At 51.0% G+C, this 26,555-nt stretch overlaps 1 protein-coding gene across 1 annotated transcript in view; it reads left to right on the top strand.

The window, feature by feature from the left end:
• tnmd (tenomodulin) overlaps window positions 1-26,555 on the top strand; it is a 235,758-nt gene that overhangs the window by 88,056 nt on the left and 121,147 nt on the right. Inside the window, exon 3 of the mRNA XM_072505198.1 lies at window positions 26,047-26,187. Coding sequence (XP_072361299.1) covers window positions 26,047-26,187 — 141 coding nt within the window. The remainder of the gene's footprint in view (window positions 1-26,046; window positions 26,188-26,555) is intronic.

The following is a 26,555-nucleotide window of genomic DNA, read 5'->3' as shown; positions in this document are numbered from 1 at the left end:
ATTTCACCGCTCGACCTTCTTCTCCTTTCTGGTGCGGACATGCTGAATTTACACAATCACCCTTTGTGATCCAAGCACTCAATCAGTCTGGTAACTCTGGGCGGGTTTCTCTGATGGGTTTTTACGACAATCCATTAGCTTCATGACCACTCTTACTGATACCAGGCATTTATTCTTGGTTTTATTTAACTTAATGCATTAAAATTCCCCTGACCTATATTTTAGCTGAATGAAGCTAACAGAGGAGATGATAATAATAATAATCGCTTATTGTCCCAAGTAGGCTTCAATTAAGTCACTGTGAAAAGCCTCAACTCGCCACATTCCGGCGCCTGTTCGGGGAGGCTGGTACGGGAATTGAACGCGCGCACTGCTGGCATTGTTCTGCATTGCAAGCCAGCTATTTAGCCCACTGTGCTAAACCAGCCCCTGGATATAAACCGTGGGTGGGTTTCTCCGTCCAGTCGCACCAGATTTCTGCTGCGGCACGCCGGCGGGATGCTCCGTTTCGCCAGCTGGTCACTGGGGTTTCCCATTGTGGGGCAGCCTCATGCCGTCGGGAACCCCCGGGCTGCCGGCAAAGCGGAGAATCGCGATGGTGGAGAATTCAGCCCTCTATTAGCTGCAACAGTCTCTGGATTATAATACTTTCGCTAACAAGGGATAACATTTGAATACTTTCCTGATCCCAATCTGTAGAGAATATAAACTAATCAATTCACCAAATCAAAATTAAATAAATTAGTAATTAAATGCTGTTAAATCCAGTATACTTGGTTGGGTAGGGAAGACATTGTGGGGTTGGAAGGGAATGTGGCGCGGGGAGGACTACAAGTAACATAAAAGGGGTTAGTTTGATTTGGTTTAAAGATAAAACATCACCCCCACAACACCCTCACCCTACAGCGCCAACCCCTCCCCCTTACCCCAAACCTACGCCCCCTCGGGCCGCGGTCTAATCGTGCAGTGTCTTGCAGGACCTGCCGGAGGTGAGGCGGGTACACCAGGTGGAACCCGCCACCAGCCACTGCCGGAGCCGGAGCCCGCAGTGAGCCAAGCAGCGATGCTGAGAGCAGCTCAGACACCAGCCCTTCGCCCGTGACTCAGGAAGCCCTGGAGCTCGTGTGGGAGGATGACAGTGATTTTCCGTCACAGCTGTCACCAACACCTTCAACTAAACCAGAGACACTCACCTCGGTTGGGCACTTCAGTGAAGAGGCTCCTGGGACACGCTCTGGTGCGCACCACACAGTTGGCCCCGTGCACCCGAGGGGGCGGATGGTCGGAGGGCTGGCCGAACCCAGGGACTAGCTGCCATCCAGATGGTCCCGGGCTTCTGGAACAGACTGTCACAACTAAGTGGAGATGCAGTCGCAGAGCCCGGGACTACATGAGGGGTTGTCGGCGAGCATCCAGCACCTGCAGGTGCAGGTGAAGGTGTCCAACCGCGTGCAGGAGCAGGAGGTGGAGCCGATCATGCGTGCCACCCAGGCCAACATGGTACGGGTGGCATTCGCGGTGGAGGCATTAGGGGCGATGGTTTCGGCTATGGATCAGCATGTCCAAGGCCTACGTCATTAAGTGCTGCCGCCGGCTGAGGCCCAGGGCAGGGTTGCCACCTCACAGGCAGCCATGTGCCAGAGCCATTTGGAAATTGAAGCGGCGCTGCTCATCATGGCCCAATCACAGCAGGCCATGGCTAGGAACATCAGTGGCATTGCCCAGGTGCTGGCCGACAGGCGCAGGCACAGAGGGAGGTGGACCAGTCCCAGAGGGAGATGGCACAGTCACTGGCTGATGTGACACAAACCCAGAAGGTGATGGCACAGTCACAACGTGATGTGGCGCAGTCCCAGGTGGAGATGGTCCACTCCCTGTGCTCCATGGCCGCAAGCGTACGAACCCGGGTCGAGATCAGAGCAGGCGTCCAGGACTGGCAGCGCCAGGTGGTGAGGACGCCTCAGGGGGCAGCTCTGCTCGCACCCCCATCCCATGGAGTAGCCCAGGAGCCATTGGGCCCCTCGAGGGAGGCGGGGGTGATGGGGCCTGTGCTGGTGACTCCCGCAGAGGAGGTGCCGGAACAGCGCAGCACCTCGGACTTCCCCCACTCCTATCCCTGGTGCATCTGGTGGTCAGCGGGCGGAACAGGGTGGCACCGCTCCATCCAGATCCGGTCTTCCCAGAAGACGCCAACCAACGCCAACCAGGGATCCTTGGCGGACGGCAGGAGTCACAGCAAGCCACCTCCACTCCTGCTGTACCGTCTGGGGATCCACCTACACGTAGCGTTAGGGCCCGTATGGATAGAAAGTTAGACATCAGTTGGGTTGACATGGGTGCAAGGCACAGTTTAGTTATAGGGGCCAGGGCACAAATCTGTATGTATTTGTTCACAACAAACACGTGTTACCACTGTTACAACATGTCCCGATGCTCTGTCAGATGGGTGTGAGCGATGGGCTGGTCTTGGCCAACTGGGGAGTAGGGGGGGGTGGGGGGGGTGGAATAGTGCAGGCCCTGTGTGTGGCCCGTGCTCTCCACTCTCCCCCTCCCGCCCCACGACCTTCCCCACCACCACCACCCCAGGGATTCGATGGGACCGTTTGATGGTACGGCCAGCTCGTATGCAGGGATCACCCATGTGGAAAGTGCTGCTGTGGGCAGGAATCAGACGTTGTCATATGCTGCGGAGCACCAGAGCTCATCGCAGTGCGGATTGTCATCACCATCCCATGGACCAGATCCGCTGCTACTGCCAACCCATGCCCCCATCCCGCAGTGCGGCAGGTATGCATCATGGAGCGGGTGCAGGCGGGGGATGGCCAGGGTGCAAAGTGATGGTATGTGGGGTTGGGATGCGGTGTCCATGCCCCTGGCAAGTCAACCCCCCCCCCTCCTAGTTGGTGAACCTGGAGGCAATCAGAGCATCCCATGTTAGCCCTGGCACACATGTCATGTGGCCTTCTGTGCCTGCCTGGGCCCCATATCCTGCCCATCCTCGCCATCCTGGTGGGCTCGTCCATATCAAAATGGATGTATTGATCCGCCTGGGCATATAGGGCCTCCATGATGGTGTGGATGCACCTGTGCACCGAGGTCTGTGTGATCCTGGATAGGTCCCCAATCGGCACCTGGAAGAACCCCGTGGCACAAAAGGTCAGGGCGATCATCACCTTGATGGCCACCAGGAACGGGTGTTCACCCCCATACTCCTGGGGTGCCAGGTGTGCCATCACCTGGCAGATGTGTCACACTGTCTCCCTGCTGAGCCAGAAACTTCGACAGCATGCCCGGTCGGGTAGGTCCTTGAATGTCAGGCAGTGCCAGACCTCATGCGGTGCCTCCTTGGCATCTTCTCCTCCTCGGTCTGTTGGGTGACCTGCTCGCCAACCTGGGTGGCTGCCACCTGCCCCTCTGCTGCACACACCAGTGCTGCACGACTCCGCTACTGCCCGCTCTGCTGCTGCACATGGTGGCCCCGGTTGGCACTGCGGGATCCAGCCACACATCTCCCTCCCCTCCTCATTCCCTCACCCCTGCCCCGCTGGTGGCCGGCACAGTGGGAGCCCCTGGCCCTGGCGCCCATCCAGGGGTACTGTTGGCTGGCACTTCCCTTGCCAGGGACTACCGTGGGTGTTGTCCTGGGTGATCAGCCGGAGGGTGGCGGCCGGTTGGGCAGGGGGGTTTGGGCGGGGAGGGGTGGGGTGGGGGGTGGGGGGTTTAGGTGCGGGGGTGGGGGCACCCCTATGGCCAGTGTCACTGTGCAGAACCAGGGGCCAAGGTGGGTGGTCAGTGGGTGCGCAGCACGATGGCCGGCGTAATGGCGGTCCTTGCCTGGACACTGCCCCACTCCAGTTGGAGGTCACCCCGGCCACTCGGCCTGTTCCCGTTCCCCTCCTCCCAATCCCCCCCTCCCCTGGCCCTGGCAGTGCCTCCCATCCCTGCCAGCACGGCCAGTGTCCGGCCCGGCAGCCCGCAGTCCTACCTCCTCTCTCTCTCTCTCAGCAGCCACCACGTCAGGTTCCCAATTTTTTAATAGCACACCTGCACCTCACCGTCAGAAACGCGGCACATCGGAGGTGGAGAATGGCAGGATGATCTGCAGATGGTGTTTAAACTACACGCGGTGCATCGCATTGACGCCGTTTTCAAGGTGACAGAGAACCGCGATTTGGCGTCAAATTGGCGCCTGCTGCAATTTTGCCGTTGGAAGCTATTCTCTGCCCAATCGCCGTTCCCAATTTCAGCGTCAGCCAATGGAGAACATGCCCAATAAATTTTAAATGAAGAGGAAAAATAATGTCTCTAATTTTGGAGTTCTGAAGTCATGAACACATTCAAATTTACCATGGAGGGAAGAAGAATTGTTTACCTGTTGGTTTATTTATGCGCTAATCTTAATGCAATGAATCGTAAGACTCAAAATATCTCCAGCCTTGAAGTTTGAAGAACTAAATAATGAAAGTGACCATTTATTTATGTACCAGAGCAGGAAAAGCCATTCAAATTATTTACATAAAACTGAATTGGCAATAAAACCTTGAGTTTTATTTTGTTCCAGAAGTAAAATGTAATGAATTATAAGAAACAAAATTCTCTCCAGTCGGAACATAATGGCTAATAACTAGACAAGCATCTTTAAATTTGAGTTCTTGTCAAAAGGGAACAGATTTTCTTGGAAACGGGTTGAAATGGTCTGGGTTGATGAGAATGGAGGCCCAGCACCACCTCTGGAAGGAGTGTGCATTGCAAGTGATGCCATACAACACGAGCAATTGAAACAAATGTACCAGGACAGCACAGGGGTGTTGTCATAATCGTAACAATCTCACGACAATGCTCAAGGACTTAATACATATTGTTTAAGATGGTTAGGTTACGAGCATAAATTGTACTGTATCAGACTTGTCTTCATAGAATAGAAGCTGAAATTCCCTTTGTTTCCAAAATAACGAAGGCATTTGATTAGTTGACAATCTAGACATCAGCATTCTCTCCCTCTGGAATGTTGTGAAAACCTGATATTCCACTTGCTACATATTTCCAAATGAACTACTCCCCCTCGTCAATCTTGGACTTCAATGGAGGTTAAGGGGGTTGGGTGTAAAATGGACTAGATGGGCAGGGGAGGGGGCAGGTGCGGGATTGGTGAGCTGAACTATCCCCGTTGCATTGAACTGGAGCATAATGTTTTTAATTTGAAGCCTCTGAGAGTGAACCAGAAGCAGGAAGCCTCTGTGAATGGGAAGGGTGAACAAGAGAAGAAATTAGTAGACCAGCAATCTAACAACAGAGTTTATTCTAGTTCAAGGGAGGAGAAGTGCACAACATTGCGGATGTAGCAGAGACTGGCAATTTGCTTTTCAATAAATGTTTCCATTAACTCATACATCAATTCATTGTGAACTCCGTTTCTCATACAGTGACATGAAGGTAAATAACGACTGCACTGGTGACAGATCCACATCTAACCTGTTCCACCATTCTGAACTCAGAAACTCAGAATGACAACCACTCAAGTTGCAATCATTTTAAAGCCCAACAGCATCCATTTCAACCCACAGACTTTGAAAATCACATTTCCAACTGGTAGCTAAATCCAAACCTAACAAGCCATTAGAGCACTCGAGTTGTAGTTGCAAAGATGGAAAAAAATCATAACAAGCCTTATTATTATCTTACAGCAGAGGTAGTGAGATGCTGTCTTAAAGATTTATTTCAGCTGACAAGACTTCAAACTTCCCAACATATTAAAGGAAGGAGTGAGACACCTTCGTATAAGACTCTACATAACGATACAAGCTCCCTCTTTTTATCTGACCTCTTCATATTTTAAGGATTGCCTGGAGGTAACATATTCATTTTGGTGTATGCCAAGGGCAGCACGGTAGCACAGTGGTTAGCACCGTTGCTTCATAGCTCCAGGGTCCTAGGTTTGATTCCCGGCTTGGGTCACTGTCTGTGCGGAGTCAGCACGTTCTCCCCGTGTCTGCGTCGGTTTCCTCCACGTGCTCCGGTTTCCTCCCACAGTCCAAAGATGTGCAGGTTAGGTGGATTGGCCATGATAAATTGTCCTTAGTGTCCAAAAAGGTTGGGTGAGGTTACTGGGTTATGGGGCTATGGGGATAGGGTGGAGGTATGGGCTTAAATGGGGTGCTCTATCCAAGGGCCGGTGCAGACTCGATGGGCCGAATGGCCTCCTTCTGCACTGTAAATTCGATGTATGTAGTCTGGAGTAATGCCATAACCGAAGCTGGTTTATTCTCAGATGGTTTTACTGTGGATTTATGTTACTCCAATGTTTGCAATCAAATGATGGAGCAATGATGGCATATTTGACTGTGCTACCTCATATTCTATCACACATGCTTCATTGTGGAGAAATGGAATATCAGCATATTATCAGAGAAAAGTCTTTATTTCACAAAAGGACAATGTCATTTGAGATTAAAACCAAAGGATGGAATGTGGCCTCCTGCAGAATTCAGTGCTTTCTGAGGCTGACAGTGAACCCTGCTAGCTGGTAGCCTGGCTTCATTCCCACCAGGGTCATTTTTGCACAGGTGGGATTGGGGCCAGCAGGTTAGGATCATCGACAGCCTTATAGAGGCCATTCAATGGAGGCTTGACTGGAATTTACCAGTTGACCTCCCGCTTCCTGCACTGGCAAGGGCCAGTTTGAATGCCTGGAGGCGACCAGCCAGAGGCAGTCAGGGGGGTCTAGCCCTCTGGACCGGCTCTCCCTGCCTACCCTGGTGCATGATCAGCAACAAACCACCTGGAGAAAAGTCTCTGCCTTCCTCCACCACCGCACATTCGTCCACCCCCCCCTAATCTGGCTGCTGAATCTATTTATTAATTATGATTTATACATTTTTAGGTGGTGTGCTGCAGATGATTAGACGGCTAGCATCTGGATCAGATGAACACCAACAGCAGGAGGTTTGATTCCAGTTCCAACTGAGGCAGGCTCGGGGCCGGCCTCCTCAGCCTGGCGGTAATAAAACGTCACAGCGCTTTGCCACAGTTTGGCAAATAATCGCGAAGGACCAGCCTGAAGGCAGATAACTCAAGAAGAAGAAATGTTGGAGAGAGGGTAGTTCCATTTTGAAGCATTGTCCCCCTTATTACAACAGCCTGCTGTACCTCAGTGGCATGGCAGGGACTCACTGAGGAAAGAGAGAGAAAGCAGGGCGTAGCAGCAAAGTGCAAAGACCTGCGCAAAGTAGAAAGCCTGGAATAAAATGAGTTCTTAACTCAACATAGCTATCTCCTATTGGAAAATAACATTTGTCTCTTGAATGAATTGATCAGATTGGGTCTCAAGGTCTAGCATGATTGATTCATGAAGATCTGTGATAAAGTCCTATGAGAGTTGCTCAATGACAGTGGATAGAAATTCAGAAAGGATAGACCGACCATATAAATACTGTGGCTACCAGAGCAGGTCAGAGGCTAGGACTCCTGCTGCGAATAACTTGTATCCTGACTCCCAAAAGCCTGTCCACCATCTACAAATCAGGGGTGTGATAGATTCTCTCCACTTGCCCGGATGAGTGCAGCTTGACAACACTCAAAAAGCTCGACATCAACCAGGACAAAGCAGCCGCTTGATTGACACCCTTTCCACAAACATTGGCTCCCTCCACCCCCGAAAAACAGTGGCAGCAATGTGTACCACCTACAAGAGACACTGCAACAATTATCTAGAAGGACAAGGGGCAGCAGACATATGGCAACACCACCACCTGGATGTTCCCCTCCAAGTCATTCACTTTGTACTCTAACAGTACAAAGATAAGCCACTTAGATTGTGGTGTAATCAATCTTTTCTTTTACTTTCTACGCTTCTCTTAAGACTGCATTTGAACATTCTCCAATGTTGCAGAAGCAAAGTAGAATGATTGCTGGAAATCTGAAATAAAAATGGAAAATGCTGGAAATGCTCAGCAGATCTGACAGTATTTTTGCAGAGACTGTAAGTGCAATCTTGACTTGGAAATACATCACTGTTTCTTCACTGTCGATGAGTCAAAAAGAGCACTGAGGGTGTATCTACATTGCAGAAACATCAGGAGTTCAAGAAGGCAGCTCACCACCACCTTCTCAAAGGCAATTAGGGATGGGCAATAAATGATGGCCTAGCCAGCAATGCACACATCCTGGGTAAACAAATAAAAATAAATAATGCATTCTTAGCTTTAAACTTCAAGGTTTAATAAAAAGCTACAAATGGAATGATCATTATTTCACCTTTTACATCCAACTGCTAAACAATAGTTACTTTGTTAACATTTCTGGTCACTGACCTATCATTAGAGATTTGCCAGAGTTCTGATGAAAGGTGATTGACCTGAAATTCTCAGGCTCTACTTTATGAAGGAAGTGGACTTCAGACTGAAAAACATGTCCCAAGCTCGCACTTGCAGCAGCAAGACCTGCTCGGCCATTTTATAGCAGGCAGCCTCCTAACTGGCCCTCACTTGATTGAAGATGGCAGGTGGGCTCATGATGATCACGGGCCAAAAGGTTAGCAGCTCCAAAATCGGCAGTAGTACGACTGGGTGAGGTAGTCACTGCTGAGGTATATAGGACACCGGCTGGGAAGGTAATGAGACACGAAAAAAAATGTTCAAACATCATGGGATCCAGTGACCGAGAGTAAATCATCCGGGGGAATCGGAGGGGCCGCAAAAGGCTGCCCTCTTTGTTTCATTAAAACTTGTCCCCACCAGACTGCTGCTGGGAGGCTACCTCTATTTCGCTGATGCAGTGACGACCCTGAATTGGACCCTCAATTAAGGAGGTTGGCTGCTCACCTCCTTGGATGGGGCAGCCTCTCTGCTTCCAGTCCAGCCATCGCAAAATGACCTTTGGTGGCAGGACTGCATTGAGGACCTTACCGTCACGGCTCTTCACGATTTTACCAGCATTCCCCCCCAGCCCCTACTCATCCCCTGCTTCCCAGGGGCCAGTAGAATCTTGGCCCTTAACACCGTTTCTCTCTGCAAAGATACTGTCAGATCTGCTGAGCATTTTCCATTTTTAGTTCAGATTTCCCAGCACTCATACCACTTTGCTTCTGCAACATTGGAGAATGTTCAAATGCAGTCGTAAGAAAAGCATAGAAAGTAAAAGAAAAGATTGATTACACCATGATCTAAGTGCCTTATCATCTTTGTACTGTATGAGATATGCAATATTGAAATGCAGCACCTCAGATAATAGTGCAATCTATTTTAATACAAATGATGTCGAACATTTTACTGCCTTTGTGGCGACTATTGGGGACCCTTTATTAAAATTGGCTCTGAAATAATGAGATTAAATAAAAACAAGGTTCAGTAACAGAGTGAACGAGGGTAGTGCAGCTGATGCTTTTATAGACTTTCAAAAAATACCACATATTAGACTTGTTAGCAAAATTAAAACCCATGGGATTACAAGGGCAGTTGTAGAGTGAGTACAAAATTGGCTATGGGACAGAGAAAAGGGAGAGCATTGATGCAGGGTTGTTATTCAGACTGGAAGGAAGTCACAGTGATATCCCCAAAGGGGTTGTTACTAGAATCATTGGTGTTTTTGGTACACATTAATAACCTGGACTTGGGTAGGAAGGCACAATTTCCATGTTAGCAGTGGGAATGAAAGTCAAATTAAGTAAACATTGAGAAGTATAGCTGCAGACTTCAGAGATGTTCATAAACAGACTGCTGAAATGGGCAGACTCAAGGTATGGATAAAATCCACTGCAGAGAAATATGAAGTGATACAATTTGGAAGAATGAAAAGAGGTAATATTAATTAAATGATTCAGGGCGGACCTCCGATGGCAGCATGTAGGGAGTAGTTGCACATGAGGTGGCTCCCGCCAGGGTACTTTATCCTTAGGCGTTAGTTTTTTTTTGGGGGGTGGTTTCGGCTAAAGCTTCACTAGTTCAACGGGATAAGGTTCCCACACAAGATAAATGCCCAGATAGTCCAGGACAAGGAAGCCTGCAAATACAGATTCGCTGACTGATTTGGAAGTTTCTCGAGGCTCGGCAGTTCAGAAAATGGCGGAGGCCTCTACCATGACTCCGGCCACTTCATTGACAATTGAGATGCCTCCAGGCATCTTGCCAATGGAATTTCAGAAGCAGCGGCAGGCTGTTCCCGAGGATCTCCACAAACCAATAGAAGAGGCTCTAGCTCCCATTCGGCCGGCGCTGCAGAAGACCGATGAGACGGTAAAGCTGCATAGCGCGGAGCTATAGGGTGTGGCAGCGGCTCCCTCAAAGCAGAGCGATCAGATTGTCTCCTTGGAAGCTGAGATGGCAGTGTTGCCCAGTATTAATAAAGCACTGAGGGCCAAGGTGGATGATCTGGAGAATTGCTCCTGGAGGCAGAATCTTAGAATCGTGACGTTTCCAGAGGGAATGGAAGGCAACTTTTTTTAAGAAGCATGGACTGGGGTCAAGTTCATGTTTACTCTTCACTGGGTCTTTGTATGTTTGTGGAGAGCATGTGGTGATGGGGATTTCTTGGTGTTTTTTCTTTGATTATTAAAGTTGGATTTGAGTGGGGGCTGGTGGTTATGGCTATTTATTTGTCTTCACTCGAGGCAGGGGCCGCTGTGCTAGCTGAAGAGTTAGCTAACGGGAGCAAAGTGGTGGGGGTAACTGCAGCTCATTATTTCATTGTAGTTTTAGATAATGAGCTTTGTGTTTTTGGTTTGTTTGGGGTTAGGGGCTTAGGGTAGGGGTTAGGAGTCATTGTTCGCCTTTTGGTTGTTTGATTGTGGATTTGGGTGTTATAGTGTTGGGAGGCGGGGGGAGGGGGTAGGGATAGTTTTCTGATGGTGACTGCAGTTTTTACTTTGCTTTGACTTGGTGGGGGCTATGGCGGCCATCGTTCGTGGGCCCAGTATCTGTACTTCTTAAGTAGTTGCTGGATTATGTCAGATTGAGGGGGGGGGGGGGTGGAAAGCCCCCAATTTGGCTGGTCATTTGGAATGTAAGGGGGATTGATCGGTCCAGTGGGAAGATCGAGGATATTTGCTCACCTGAAAACTTTGAATGCTGATGTGGTGTTTCTGCAGGAGACTCATTTGCAGTTCAGGGACCAGAAGGCATTGAAGGGACAGGTATTCCACTTGGGCTATGATGGTAGGTCCTTGGAGATTGCCATTTTGATTAATAAAAGTGTACTTTTTTCAGCGGCTAAGATCTTGGCGGCCCTAAATGGGAGATTGTCAGTGGCTCTTTGACGGGCACCTCTGTGGTTCTAGTTGATGTATTTGTGCCAAATTAGGATGATACGGCTTTTATTAACAAGCTACTGGCTTCTATTCATGACTTGGACTCACACCAACTAATTTTGCGGGGGGGACTTAAATTGTGTTTTGCACCTTTGGTTGGACCATTCTAGACCTCAGCCTCAGATCTCATGTGGGGTGGCAAAGGCATTGTTGGCTTTTATGCAGCAAATTGGTGGGGGAGCGGGGGAGCAGACACATGGCGGTTTTTGCATCCGAGTGATAAGGACTTTACTTTTTTCTCCCATATCCGTCAGGTTTATTCTCAGATTGACTTCTTTGTCGTGGGTAGGTCTCTCCTTCCTGGGGTAAAGAGGGCAGGGACTCGACAATTGGGCTATCAGATCATGTAGTAGAGCCGGGTCCCTCTCAATGCCCACCGAGGAAATTGGACACGGCATTGTTGGCAGACAAAGGATTTTGAGAGCGCATATCCTCTGCCATTGGGGAGTTCATAACGTTTAATAAGAGTGAGTCTATCTCACATTCTACATTGTGGGAGATTTTTAAGGTGGTCATTAGGTATTGGTATCCACTCTGAGAATTTGGAGGCAGTTTACACAACATTTTAAGCTTGTTGTTAGTCCTTATTTGTGGTCCCCCATTTCTTTGTGCCAGCGGATTTAGGTTCAGTGGTTAGGTCATGGGGGCAGGAGGGTCTGGAAATGTTTGCGGACCTGTTTGTGGTGGGTATGTTTACCAGTTTTGAGGAGCTTTTGGGCAAATTCTAATTCCCGAGGACTAACTTATCTAGGTATTTCTAGGTTTGTGGTTTCTTGCAAAAAAAGTTTTATTCATTTCTCTTGGCACCTTTGCCTTCTTTCTTGAATAGGATTCAATTCTGGTTGATGCGGGTGAGGGGAGGATTTTGGACATTTATGGCCAGATCAACTTGGAGGAGCAGGCTCCATTGGATGAGATGAAGAGGAAGTGGAAGGGTGAACTGGGTTCGGTTTTGTGGGTGTGGAGGAAAGCTCTTCACAGGGTCAACTCTACCTCCTCATGTGCTAGGCTCAGCTTGATTCAGTTCAAGATGGTGCACAGGGCACGTCTGACCAAGGCGAGGATGAGTATTTGTTTCTTGGGGGTGGAGGATAGTTGCGAGCGTTGTTCTTGGGAGCTGGTGAATCATACCCACACGTTCGGGTCGTGTCCTAAGCTTGAAAGCTTCTCCTTTTTTAACACCATGTCAGAGATTCTTGGTATCAAGCTGGAACCTTGTCCGCCAGTGGCCATTTTCAGGGTTCCATCCTTGTCGGTGCTGCAGAGAGGGGTGAAGGCAGACGTCCTCGCCTTTGCCCGGTTGATTGCCCGGGGGTGGGTTCTGCTTGTGTGGAGATCTCCTACTCTGCCCAGTGCCTCGGCTTGGTTGGGTGACCTTAAGGAGTTCTTATATCTGGAGAAGGTTGAGTATATCATTAGGGGTCGGCAGGACGGTTCTACTCGAGATGGCAGCCATTCATCTCCTTTTTCGAAGAGTTAGTCAACGTTCAACTGTTAGGTTTTTTTTAGTTATTTGTTTGAAGGGTTGGATTTAGTGGGGTTGTTGATTATTGACTGTTATTTTTGCAATGTACCATTATGTATATTATTATCATGAAAATTTTCTTCAATAAAAATATTTTTTTTAAAGCATGGAACCTTACCAGAATTTGGCAAAGTGTCAGGCTCAGACATAAAACTGGTGTGTAACTCTCCAGCCGCACAGATGCATTTTCTCTCCAAATATTGAGCATCTTAGAGAGAAAGGAAATGAGTGGGAGTTGTTTGCACCATCATTCTGGTGGGACTTCATAGAGCCGGCAAGCAGCTCCACAGAGATCGGGACACCATCTTTAAAAGCGCCTCAATCAACACTGCTGCCTAACGGCCCCAAAATCCATTGTGGAGTTTTTCGGGGTTCCCCCCTCCTCAACCCCATCAGTCCATAGCTCCGACCGTCCAACATTAATAGGCAACATTCCACCCCCCCCCAACAACGCAAAGGTATAGCCAGCGCAGCCCCCCCCCCAAATGGGGCACCCACTAGGGCCCGCCCCTGGCACTACCAACCTGGCAGTGCCTACCTTTGCTGGGGTCAGACTGCCTTATGTCTGGCCAAATCTGTTGTGAACCTTGCCGAAGTGACATGATGTCGGCGACATAGGTATATTTTGTCAGAGGGAAACATGTGGCGGGGCCTTGCGAATAAGATGTAAAGTGATGGAAATGCATTCTAATGGGTTCCGTGATATCGCCGGCGAAGGGTGCAGAAAATCAGGAAACACAATCTCTCCGGCGAAAATTAAGTTTCCTGATTTTCGTGGGATTTTCCACCCGTGCCGCCATTCCTGCAGACAGCTAGCACGAGCTCAAAATTTTAAGTGATGGAGAAGTGTGAACTGGAGATTTAAGTACATAAATCTTTGATGGTGTCAGAACAAGTTGAAAAGGCTGGTTTAAAAAAAAGCATATTGGCTCCATGCCTTTATAAATTAAGACAAAGGGCTGGATTTGTTTTCTGAGGTTGCTACCTGATCCAAGTCTTGACCCCAAGTCGTGTTGAGTGCCTTTAACTGGCAAGCCAATTAATGGCCTGAATGCACGCTCGCTGTGTAATTAAAAATGGTGAATCGAACTTCCGGTTGCGGCTATGCCCGGGTAGGTCGCACGGTCGGCAGCTCCCGCTGACAACGGACTTTTGGGCCCTTGTACAGAGCTCCAGCTGCACTTGGACGACGATTCCCGGTGTTGGAAGGAAACAGTGAGGATCCCCCAGCGTAGTATGGAGGGGACCGGGAGTGGGGCGATCAAAAAAGCTGCTTTGGAGAAGAGAGGAGAACGGGCGTGAAAAGGCAAGATGGCGGCTGGCGCGGATCAGGCAGCATGGGTCCCGTGGTCATGGGAGCAGCAGGAGTTTCTTAGAAGCTGCTTCACTGAGTTAAAAGCGGAGATGCTGGCCCCTATGAAAGCTTCTATTGAAAGGTTGGTGAAGACCCAGAGGATGCAGGGGACGGCAATTAAGGAGGTGCAGATAAAGGCCTCTGACAACGTGGATGAGATTTTGGGCCTGGCGGTTAGAGTGGAGGCGCACGAGGCCCTGCACAAAAGATGGCAGGAGAAGCTGGAACACCTTGAAAACAGGTTGAGGAGGCAGAACCTGCGAATTCTGGGTCCCACTGAAGGCGCGGAGGGGTCGGATGCGAGTGCGTTTGTGACCATGATGCTGGGGACGCTGATGGGCATGGGGGCCTTCCCGCGGCCCCTGGAGCTGGACAGGGCGCACAGAGTCCTGGCAAGGAAGCCTAAGGTGAACGGGCCGCTGAGAGCTATGGTGGTAAGGTTCCACTGCTTCACCGACAAGGAATGTGTCCTGCGATGGGCAAAGAAGGAGCGAAGCAGTAAGTGGGAGAACTGCGAGATCCGTATCTACCAGGACTGGGGTGCAGAGCTGGCTAAGAGGCGTGCGGGATTCAACCGGGCCAAGGCGATCCTCCACAGCAAAGGGGTGAAGTTCGGGCTGCTACAACCGGCGAAGCTGTGGGTCACGTATCAAGACCGGCACCATTACTTCGATACGCTGGATGAGACATGGACTTTATTAAGAACGAGAAGCTGGACTTGAATTAATGGACAGCTGCATGTTGTTGGGGCACCCCAGTGGGGCGGTGGGGGCTGGAGGGGGCCAACAGTGCGATTGGAGGTAGAGGCGGGAGCGACCGGAGACAGCTGACTTACCCATTGAGTAATGGGGGGGGAATTGGGGTTAAGCGGATGCTTGACTTGGGAGAGGGGAATCGAGGGGGTTGGGGGGGGAGGGCTTTGATCCTGCTTTGCTGGCTGTAGGGGAAGTAACTTTTGGAGTCAAAGGGGAAGTCGGAACGGGGAGCCTCCGGTTGGGGGGCTGGAGTGTGCTGGAGGCACGGACACGTGGCTGGCCTAAAAAAGGGGATGGTTAGTCGGCAGGGGGGGAGGGGGGGGGGGATAATCAACCCTCCGATCAGGCTGATCACGTGGAACGTGAGGGGCCTGAATGGGCCGGTCAAGAGGGCCCGTGTGGTCTCACACTGAAAGGGGCTAAAGGCAGGCGTAGCCATGCTACAAGAAACACATCTGAAGCTCGCTGATTAAACTAGGCTGAGGAAGGGATGGGTGGGGCAGGTCTTTCACTCAGGGCTGGATGCAGAGACCAGGGGGGTGGCAATCTTGGTGAGCAAACGGGTGGCATTTGAGGCGGGTGGGTATTGTGGCGGATAAAGGGGATAGATATATTATGGTGAGTGGCAGGCTGGAGGGGGCCCGGGTGGTGCTAGTGAACGTGAATGCCCCGAATTGGGACAATGCGGATTTTATGAAGCAAATGTTGAGTAAAATCCCAGACCTGGAGTCATGCAGTCTGGTAATGGGAGGGGACTTTAACACGGTCCTGGACCCAGCACTGGACCGGTCTAGGTCTAGATCGGGTAAGAGGCAGGCAGAGGCCAAGGTCCTGAGGGGGTTCATGGACCAGATGGGGAGAGTGGACCCGTGGAGATTCTCTCGGCCAAGGGCGAAGGAGTTTTCTTTCTTCTCCCATGTCCACAAAGTGTACTCGCGGATCGATTTTTTCGTAGTGAGCAGGGCGCTAATCCCGAGAGTGGAGGGGGTAGAGTACTCAGCCATTGCGGTCTCGGACCATGCTCTGCACTGGGTGGAGTTGAGGTTGGGCGCAGAGAGAGGCCAACGCCCTCTACGGAGACTGGACGTAGAACTATTGGCAGATGAGGAGGTCTGTGGGCGGATTAGGAGGAGTATCCAAAACTATGTGGCAACCAATGATACAGGGAAGGTTTCAGTGAGTATGGTCTGGGAGGTGCTGAAGGCAGGGGGGAGCTAATTTCTATCAGGTCCCACAGAGAGAAGAGGGATAGGATGGAGAGGGAGAGATTGGTGGGAGAGATACTCAGGGTGGACAGGAGGTATGCGGAGTTCCCCGAGGAGGGGCTGCTAAAGGAGCGACGGAGCCTGCAGGCGGAATTTGACTTGCTTACCACAGGAAAAGCAGAGGCTCAATTGAGGAAGTTACAAGGAACGGTGTGTGGTGAATGTATAATTACTGATAATTCACCAATGCACTGTGTTATGTTATTAACCCTGTGGGCTCTACCTATGGGCCATTGTGTGGCTTCACCCACAGGGGATATGTTGGGGCATGTATGGGCTCCGCCCATGGCTCCACCCCCTTTACAGGAAGTATAAGAGCAGCTGACCTGCGGGGTCGCCTTCAGTGTTGTACCGGTCACAGGCAGGCTCTGTTCTAAGCGGATTAAAACCACGGTTTACTTCTCCACGTGTCTTCGAGTGAATTGATGGTCGCATCAATTTAATCAGCTTAAGATACTACGATGGAATCAGCCCTCAAACCTGACAGACTGGAACTCGATCCACAGGCCGCGGAGGCGAAATAAATATTTTCACATTGGCTTCGATGCTTTAAGGCCTATCTCGCCGTGTCGTCTACGCCATCCGTCACTGACGAACAGAAGCTGGGCCTCCTCCACGCACGGGTGAGCCACCGCATTTCTGTCCAGCTCGGCGAAGCCACTTCCTATACAGAGGCTCTCGCACTACTCGAACGCCTCTACGTGCGGCCTGTGAACGAGGTATACGCGCGACACGTCTTCACCACTCACCGCCAGCGCTCCGGGGAGTCGCTAGATGATTACCTACGCGACCTCAAAGCCCTCACGCGCAACTGTAACTACCAGGCCGTTATGGCCACTCAGCACATGGAGCTCGCCGTCCGAGACGTTTACGTGGCGGGGGTCTGATCGAACTATGTGAGACAGCGCCTGCTTGAAAAAGGGGCCCAGGACCTGGACGACACGGTAAAACTGGCTACCTCTCTGGAGGCCGCTTTTCAGAGCCTTACTGCGTTCCCGGCCGATCACGCGACCCCCTCGTGGGCCCCCGACACGAGACTACCCCAGGCCTGTGCCGCGCGGCCGCCCGCCCATCATGGGGGGCTACCCTGCTAATTTTGCAGCCAGTCCCAACACCCCCGACTGCACTGCCCGGCCCGCAACATGAACTGCAGCAGCTGCGGGAGAAAAGGACACTTCGCCAAGGTCTGCCTGGCCAGGTCTAAGAACTCAAACTCACAGACCCGATCCACAGACTCACAGGCCCGCAGACCCCACAAGGTGGCAGCATGTCTGCCGCCTCCGCCTCCGCATAACATGTGCGACTCATGGGGGCCGCCATCTTGGCCATCCTCCCCCACGCGGCCAGCCACGTGCGATCCATGGGGGCCGCCATCTTGCACGCCATCTTCCTCACCGCCCGCCACGCTCGAGCAACGGGGGCCACCATCTTGGCCGCCATCTGCTACGCCGCTCGACGCATACGACCTATACGGACAGCCATCGCGGGGCCGCCCCAGCACCTCCGATCACACCGCCGGCTACCCACACCTCAGCGCGGTCACCCTGGACCAATCGCGACCTGTGCACCTCCGGAGCTCCATGATGGCCGTCCGGGTTAACGGGTACGAAACACCTTGCCGTTTCGACTCCGAGAGCACAGCGAGCTTCATTCACCCAGACATGGTAAGACGCTGCTTGCTCCCAATATTCCTGACGCAACAAACCGTATCCCTCGCCTCTGGGTCGCACTCGGTGCAAATCCAAGGATGCACGACTGCAACCCTAGCGATACAGGGCGCTGAGTACGCTCATTTTCAACTATATGTGCTCCCAGACCTCTGCGCTCCTCTCCTTTTGGGACTCGACTTCCAGTGCAACCTCAGGAGCCTAACTCTTAAGTTCGGGGGCCCCCGACCACGCTCACCATATGCAGCCTCGCAACCCTAAAAATCGACCCCCCCCCCCACTCTTCGCAAACCTCACCGCCGATTGCAAGCCAGTAGCCACCAGAAGCAGGCGGTATAGCATGCAGGACAGGACGTTCATTAGGTCCGAGTTCCAGCGTCTCTTGCGGGAGGGGGTCATAGAGGCCAGCAATAGCCCCTGGAGAGCTCATGTGGTGGTCGTCAAGACCGGGGAAAAGTTCCGGATGGTGGTTGATTACAGCCAGACCATTAACCGTTTTACGCAGCTCGATGCGTACCCCCATCTCAGGATTGCAGACATGTTAAATCAGATCGCGCACTACCGCGTGTTCTCCACGGTGGATCTGAAGTCTGCATACCACCAGCTCCCAATCCGCCTGGAGGACCGCCACTACACGGCGTTTGAGGCAGATGGCCGCCTTTTCCATTTCCTCCGGGTCCCCTTTGGCGTCACAAACGTGGTTTTGGTGTTCCATCGAGCGATGGAGCGAATGGTGGACCAGTACGGGCTGCGGGCCACGTTTCCGTACTTGGACAACGTCACCATCTGCGGCCATGATCAGCAGGTCCACGACGCCAACCTCCACCGATTTCTCCAAACCGCCCAAAAACTCAACCTCACCTACAACAAGGAGAAATGCGTTTTCCGCACAACCAGGCTAGCCATCCTCGGCTACGTCGTGGAAAACGGGGTCCTAGGGCCCGACCCTGACCGTATGTGCCCCCTCCTACAACTCCCTCTCCCTCACTGTCCCAAGGCCCTGAAGAGGTGTCTTGGATTTTTCTCCTATTACGCCCAGTGGGTCCCCCAGTATGCGGACAAAGCCCGCCCACTATTTAAGGCCACCCTCTTTCCACTGGCAGCCGAGGCCCGCCAAGCCTTCAATTGCACAAAGCTGCGATGCACGTGGTGGACGGGTCCGTCCCCTTCCAGGTGGAGAGCGACGCCTCAGAGGTCGCTCTCGCCGCCACCCTCAACCAAGCAGGCAGACCGGTAGCATTTTTTTCACGCACCCTCACCACCTCCGAAATTTGACACTCCTCGGTCGAAAAAGAAGCCCAAGCCATCGTGGAAGCTGTGCAGCACTGGAGGCACTACCTCGCTGGTAGGAGGTTTACCCTCGTCACCGACCAACGATCGGTTGCCTTCATGTTTGACAATACGCAGCGGGGCAAAATCAAGAACGATAAGATCTTGAGGTGGAGGATCGAACTCTCCACCTATAACTACGATATAGTATATCGTCCTGAGAAGCTCAACGAGCCCCCAGATGCCCTGTCCCGTGGCACATGCGCCAGTGTGCAAGATGACCGACTACGGGCTATCCACGATGACCTCTGCCACCCGGGGGTCACCCGGCTCGCCCATTGCATCAAGGCCCGCAACCTGCCCTACTCCACCAAAGAGGTCAGAGCTATAACCAGAGACTGCCAAATCTGTGCGGAGTGTAAACCGCACTTCTATCGACCGGATAAGGCCCACCTGGTAAAGGCATCCAGGTCCTTTGAACGCCTCAGTATCGATTTCAAAGGGCCCCTCCCCTCCAATAACCGCAAAACGTACTTCCTTAACATCATAGATGAGTTCTCCCGCTTCCTGTTTGCCATCCCCTGCCCTGATATGACCACCCCCACTGTCATTAAAGCCCTGCATCACCCTGTTTGGTTTCCCCAGTTATGTCCACAGCGACAGGGGCTCGTCGTTCATGAACTGCTCAGTAAGGGCATCGCCTCGAGCAGGACTACCAGTTATAACCCCAGGGGAAACGGGCAGGTGGAGAGGGAGAACGCGATGGTCTGGAAGACCGTCCTACTGACCCTGCGGTCCAGGAATCTCCCAGTTTCTCACTGGCAGGAGGTCCTCCCCGATGCGCTCCACTCTTATTAGGTCCCTCCTTTGCATGGCCACAAACCAGACTCCTCATGACCGTTTGTTTGTTTTCCCTAGGGGAGCTACTTCAGGGGCCTCGCTTCTGCCCTGGCTGATGACACCGGGTCCAGTCCTCCTCCGAAAACATGCTCGGAACCATAAGACCGACCCCCTGGCAGAGAGGGTCCAGCTCCTGCACTCCAACCCACACTATGCGTACGTCGAACACCCCGATGGCCGGCAGGATACCGTCTCCCTCCGGGACCTGGCGCCCGCAGGCTCAAACACCACTCCCGCTACTGCATCCCCCACACTATGTCCCGTCCAACCTCCCATGTTCAGCGCCCCCACCCCTATATGGTTCCCGCGCTCCCTCCCACCCGCCGCACCGGTCCACAGGAATGAAGCTCCGGAAGAGCCGTTCCCGGAGTCCACGCCTGTGCCCGCTCCGGACCCACTTCCACAGTCACCCGAAGCGGCTGCAACACCAGTGCTTCGGCGGTCGCAACGAACGATCCGGGCACCGGACTGACTGAATCTAGGAGCCCGTCACCCCCGCCGGACTTCATTTTTAAACAGGGCGTGAATGTGGTGAATGTATAATTACTGATAATTCACCAATGCACTGTGTTATGTTATTCACTCTGTGGGCTCTACCTATGGGCCATTTTGTGGCTTCACCCACAGGGGATATGTTGGGGCATGTATGGGCTCCGCCCATGGCTGCACCCCCTTTACAGGAAGTATAAGAGCTGCTGGCCTGCGGGGCCACCTTCAGTGTTGTACCGGTCACAGGCAGGCTCAGTTCTAAGCTGATTAAAACCACAGTTTACGTCTCCACGTGTCTTCGAGTGAATTGATGGGCGCATCACGGTGTACGAGTATGGGGAGAAGGCAAGCAGGATGCTGACGCACCAACTACGGAAGAGACAGGCGGCCAGGGAAATTGGGGGAATTAGGGATGGGGGGGGTAACACGGTCCTGAGCTCGGAAAGGATCAATGAGGTCTTCAAGAATTTATATGGTAAATTGTATGAGTCAGAACCCCCGGAGGGGAGGGAAGGGATGAAGCAATTCTTGGACCAACTGAGGTTTCCGAAGGTGGAGGAGGAGCTAGTAGAGGGATTAGGGGCCCCGATTGAGTTGGAGGAGTTGGTTAAAGGTTTGGAGGGTATGCAGTCAGGCAAGGCCCCGGGACCGGACGAATATCCTGTAGAATTCTATCGGAAATTCTCAGAGCTGTTGAGCCCGCTATTGTTGAGAACCTTTGACGAGGCTAAGGAAAGGGGAAGCCTTCCCCCAACGATGTCGCAGGCCTTGATTTCGCTCATCCTTAAACGAGATAAGGACACGTTGCAATGTGGTTCCGACAGGCCGATATCGCTCCTTAATGTAGACGCCAAACTGTTGGCCAAGATCCTGGCCACTAGATTTGAGGACTGAGTCCCGGGGGTGATTAATGAGGACCAGACGGGGTTTGTCAAGGGCAGGCAGCTGAACACGAACGTGCGGAGGCTTCTGAACATGGTCATGATGCCCTCGGAAGGAGGGGATGCAGAAGTGGTGGCTGCAATGGATGCGGAAAAAGCTTTCGATCGGGTGGAGTGGGAGTACCTGTGGGAAGTGTTAGGCAGATTTGGATTTGGCGAGGAATTCATAGGGTGGGTCAAATTACTGTATCAGGCCCCCGTAGCGAGTGTGTCCACGAACCGACTGCGGCCGGAGTACTTCAGGCTGCATCGAGGAACGAGGCAGGGATGCCCCCTGTCCCCCTGCTGTTTGTCCTGGCAATCGAGCCATTGGCCATGGCGCTGAGGATGCCTAGAAACTGGAAGGGGCTGGTTCGGGGAGGGGAAGAGCATCATGTTTCACTGTACGCGGATGACCTGCTCCTGTATATTTCAGGTCCGGTGGAGGGGATGGGGGAGGTCATGCAGATCCTAAAAGATTTTGGGGATTTCTCGGGGTATAAGTTGAATGTTGGGAAAAGCGAGCTTTTTGTGATCCATGCGAGGGGCCTGGAAAAAAGACTGGGAGAGGTCCCGCTCAAGGTGGAGGAGAGGAGCTTTCGCTATTTGGGCATACGGGTGGGTAAGAGTTGGGATGCCCTGCACAAGCTCAACCTAATTCGGCTTGTGGATCAGATGGAGGGGGACTTTAAGAGGTGGGACATGCTCCCGCTTTCCTTGGTGGGCAGGGTGCAGTCTGTGAAGATGATGGTCCTCCCCAGGTTCTTGTTCGTCTTCCAGTGCCTTCCCATCCTCCTCCCCAAGTCCTTCTTCAAGCGGGTGAACAGGATTATCATGGGATTTGTGTGGGCAAACAAGACCCCGCGAGTTAAAAGACTGTTCTTAGAGCGCAGTCGGGGAGGGCCGCTGCAGCTATTATTGGGCAGCGAACATATCCATGATTCAGAAATGGGTAGTAGAGGGGGGCGGCGTGGAAGCGGCTGGAGGCGACGTCTTGCAGGGATACTAGTTTGGGGGCACTGATAACGGCACCGCTGCCGCTCTCGCCGGCACGGTACACACGAGCCCGGTGGTGATGGCGACACTGAGGATCTGGGGGTCAGTGGAGAAGGCACTGGGGGAGTAGGGGCCTCAGTCTGGACCCTGATACGAAACAACCACAGGTTTGTCCCGGGTAGAACAGACGGAGGGTTTCAAAGCTGGCACAGAGCGGGTATCAAAAGGATGGGGGATTTGTTTATAGATGGGACTTTAGACTGAAGGCGCTGGAGGAGAAATTCAGTTTGACCCGGGGAATACCTTTAGGTACCTGCAAGTCCGCGCTTTCTTGAAGAAGTAGGTGGTGGAATTTCCGCTGCTACCTTCCCGCAGAATGCAGGACAGGGTGGTCTCGGGCATGTGGGTAGGAGACGGAAAGGTATCAGACATATACCAGGAGCTGCAGGAGGCGGAGGACGCCTCGGTGGAGGAGCTGAAGGGCAAGTGGGAGGAGAAGCTGGGTGAGGAGCTGGATGAGGGCTTGTGGGCGGACGCCCTGGGCAGGGTCAATTCCTCCTCATCTTGTGCCAGGCTTAGCTTGATTCAGTTTAAGGTGGTCCACCGGGCGCATATGACAGCGGCAAGAATGAGCAAGTTCTTTGGGGTGGAGGACAGGTGTGTGAGGTGTTCAGGGAGCCCAGCAAACCAGGTCCAGATGTTTTGGGCATGCCCGGCACTTAAAGAATTCTGGCGCGGCTTTGCAAAGGCTATGTCCAAGGTCTTGGACATTCGGGTAAAGCCGAGTCTGGGGCTAGCGATATTTGGGGTGTCAGAAGATCCGGGAGTGCAGGAGCCGAAAGAGGCCGGAGTCCTGGCCTTTGCCTCCTTGGTAGCCCGGAGACGGATCTTGTTAATATGGAGGGATGCAAAACCCCCAAGTGTGGAGACTTGGGTTAGTGACATGGCTGGGTTTCTAAGTTTGGAGAGGATAAAGTTTGCTTTGAGAGGGTCCTTGCTGGGGTTCTCCAGGCGGTGGCAACCATTCCTTGACTTTCTCGCGGAACGTTAAGTGAGGAGGTCAGCAGCAGGAGCAAACCAGGGGGAGGGGGGGGGGGGGGGGGGGGCGGGGATGGTGAATCAGCTTTTGAGGCTAGAGGACCAATAGGATTCCTTTAACAATGCCACATCAGCACCCCCGCCATCTGATGCAGGAGTGCCGATGTACATAACAGAAAGGAGTTTAAAATTTTCATTGTTAGCATGGCCACGGCTGCCAGGCTGTCCTCAACCCATCCACCAATCAGCCATAACAGGTACTAGGGCGGGATTTACTAGTGGGATGGAATGCTGGAATTCCCCCATTTTATTCAGGCGACCCAACATTGTCATTAGCAACCCCCGCCAGTCTGGTGCCATGCCAGATCCTCCTGGAATGAAAATGGCAGAAAAGCAGGCACGAGACTGGCACATTGCATCATAGGATCATAGAATCCCTACAGTGTAGAAGGAGGCCATTTGGCCCATCGAGTCTTCACCGTCCCTCTGAATGAGCACTCCGCCAAGGCCCACTCCCCCACCCCATCCCCGCAACCCCATAACCCCACCTGACCTTTTGGACACAACGGGCAAATTAGCTTGGCCAATCCACCTAACCTACACACTTTTGGACTGCGGAAGGAAACGGGAGTACCCAGGGAAACACGTGGAGACATGGGGAAAGTGTAAAAACTCCACACGGACAGTGACCCAAGGCTGGGATTGTACCAGGGTCCCTGGAGCTGTGAAGCGACAGTGCTAGCCACTGTGCCACCGCCGTCATCCACATTATCCACTGTCAGAAGACTTTGAGTCCATCCACCTCCAAACTCATCGCGACAGCTATTTAAAGATTCATCCCAACGTATACTAAAGCAAGGATGCCGAGCTATGTCCAAATCACTTTATAAATCACTGCTTAGGCCTCAGTTGGAGTTTTGTTGCCATTTGTGGCATCAAATACCACAAAGGATATCAAGTCTTCAGAGAGTGTGCAGAGGGGATTTACTGGAATAGTTATCAGTGATTAGGAAGTTGAGTAACAAGGAGAGATTCAAGGAACTGTATTGTTCTGCTTGGAACAGAGAAGGTTAAGGGGAGATTTAATGGAAGTATTCCAAATCATGAAGAATTTTGATGAAGAGTAAATAGGAATAAACTGTTCCCACAGGGAGAAAAGGTGATAAACAGAGCAATAAATTAAGGGCATTGCCAAAAGAGCCAGGCGTGAGATGAAGAGAATCAGTATTTTAAGTTTGTTATGGTGTTCTGAAATTCATTGCCTGAAAGGGTATTGGAAGAAGATTCAATAGTAACTTTCAAATAAGTTGGCTAAGTGTATCTGTATCATGCAAGGGAAGAAAACTACAGAATTCCGGTGACAGAGCAGGGAAAGGCACTAATTGGATAACACTGTCAAAGAACTGGCACATGCATGATGGACTGCATGGTCTCCTTCTCAATGATAGGATTTTATAAATTTAAAGGTATGTGTTGCTAATTATTTGCATATCTCAGGTGGCAAAAGTGCTTCAACTGATTGTTATAGGGTGTACTTTCAGAATATCTTTAACATGTCTGAAAAAACTTTCAGAGGAGTGATAGGGATAATATTTCAACTGTTTAACTTGGACATTGTGTTCGCACCACATGAAATTCCAATGTAGGTTTCCTCTGCCAGTAAATCTTTTTTGTGCCAGTGAAAAAGAAGACTAATTGAGGCAGCGATCAAGGCAGGTCCAATTAACTTAAGCCAAACTGCAAATTTACAATTAGGATGTTTCAACACTCACCAGGTCCCAGTTATGCCAGCAGAGAAAAAATTGAACAAAGTTATTTAATATGTGAAAAAAAAGCAGTCTTTGTGCGAAGCGCTCAGAAACATTTAATAAGTTAATAAGTGAGTTCATGTCACCATTTAAGGTGAGGCTGAATTGAGGAACTGACGTCAATGCTTCATTTCACCTTTCTGCACTAGTAGATTTATTTTTGATACAAGGAATATTTTGGGGGGTTTGATTGACAGTTTTGCAAAATATGTACACACGTTATTCTGCAAAACTTCAGCGTTTGCCATCAGGGTTTGATATTATATCCATCGACGTGGGTCATTCTCATCACTGAAAAGGTAGAAATGAATTCATTTCAGTTAACATCTATTTAGGTGGTTTAGTTGATTGCTGGCAGAATTTATAACATTCACACCTGAACGATAGAACTCTCCAAAGTGTCCTTCCATGCTCACAAGTCAGAGTATTTCCCCCAAAGTACTGGCACTTAAAATGTGCTGGGACCTTGATAAGCTCACGGTACCAGTCAGTATTGGTTACAATGACAGAGCCATAGGAAGAGCCTCATTATCCAGGGGCAAATAATTATTAGTTTCCTGTTTCTTTCTTAAAACACTTAAACGCATTTATATTTCATTAGTCAGTTGACACAATCTAGTCTCACCAACATGGTCAATCAAGGCAAATGGGTTCCAATCTTGCTCCTTGAGCTAAACTGCATGAATTTTCTATTTAATGACCAAGTATTTCGAACTACATTGTGGTATCAGAATTGTAAAATAGATGACGTTTGATTTCAGATTTATGATTTTTTCTACCGGATAAACATCAACGGTACCATAAAAGAAAGTTTAATGAAGATTGATGCCATGAACAGCTTTGAGACCTTCACAACAGGAAATGGTAGTGATCAGTCTGTGGAAATCCGTGATTTCAAAACTGTGAGTCAATGGTATTTTCTATTTTCCCCCTTTTCTTCAGCCCACAAGTAAAAGTAAGGCGTGTAATTAATGCACAGATAGGGAAATTCAGTGTTAGCTTACATTAGTCGATAGGGGCTAATGAACTCAACTATATTGTAAACAATCATAATCCATTTATTCATGCGAGAATGATTTTTTTACCATTGGCATCTGCCAAATAATATGCTCAGTTTCCAGTCCAAACAACAGTCATGTACTCCCCCATTGTCTATGCTAGCGAGTTACAACATGAAATTCAAACAGCACTAAGACATTTGAGAGAATATATAAATATATATCGTGGTGTAAACAGAATATCAAAGATTTCCAACCTGACCTTGACAAGC

This window comes from Scyliorhinus torazame, chromosome 5, assembly GCF_047496885.1.
Source record: "Scyliorhinus torazame isolate Kashiwa2021f chromosome 5, sScyTor2.1, whole genome shotgun sequence".
Lineage (NCBI taxonomy): Eukaryota > Metazoa > Chordata > Chondrichthyes > Carcharhiniformes > Scyliorhinidae > Scyliorhinus > Scyliorhinus torazame.
Note: the sequence above shows the minus strand (reverse complement) of the source record. Positions and strands in the feature narration are given on the sequence as shown.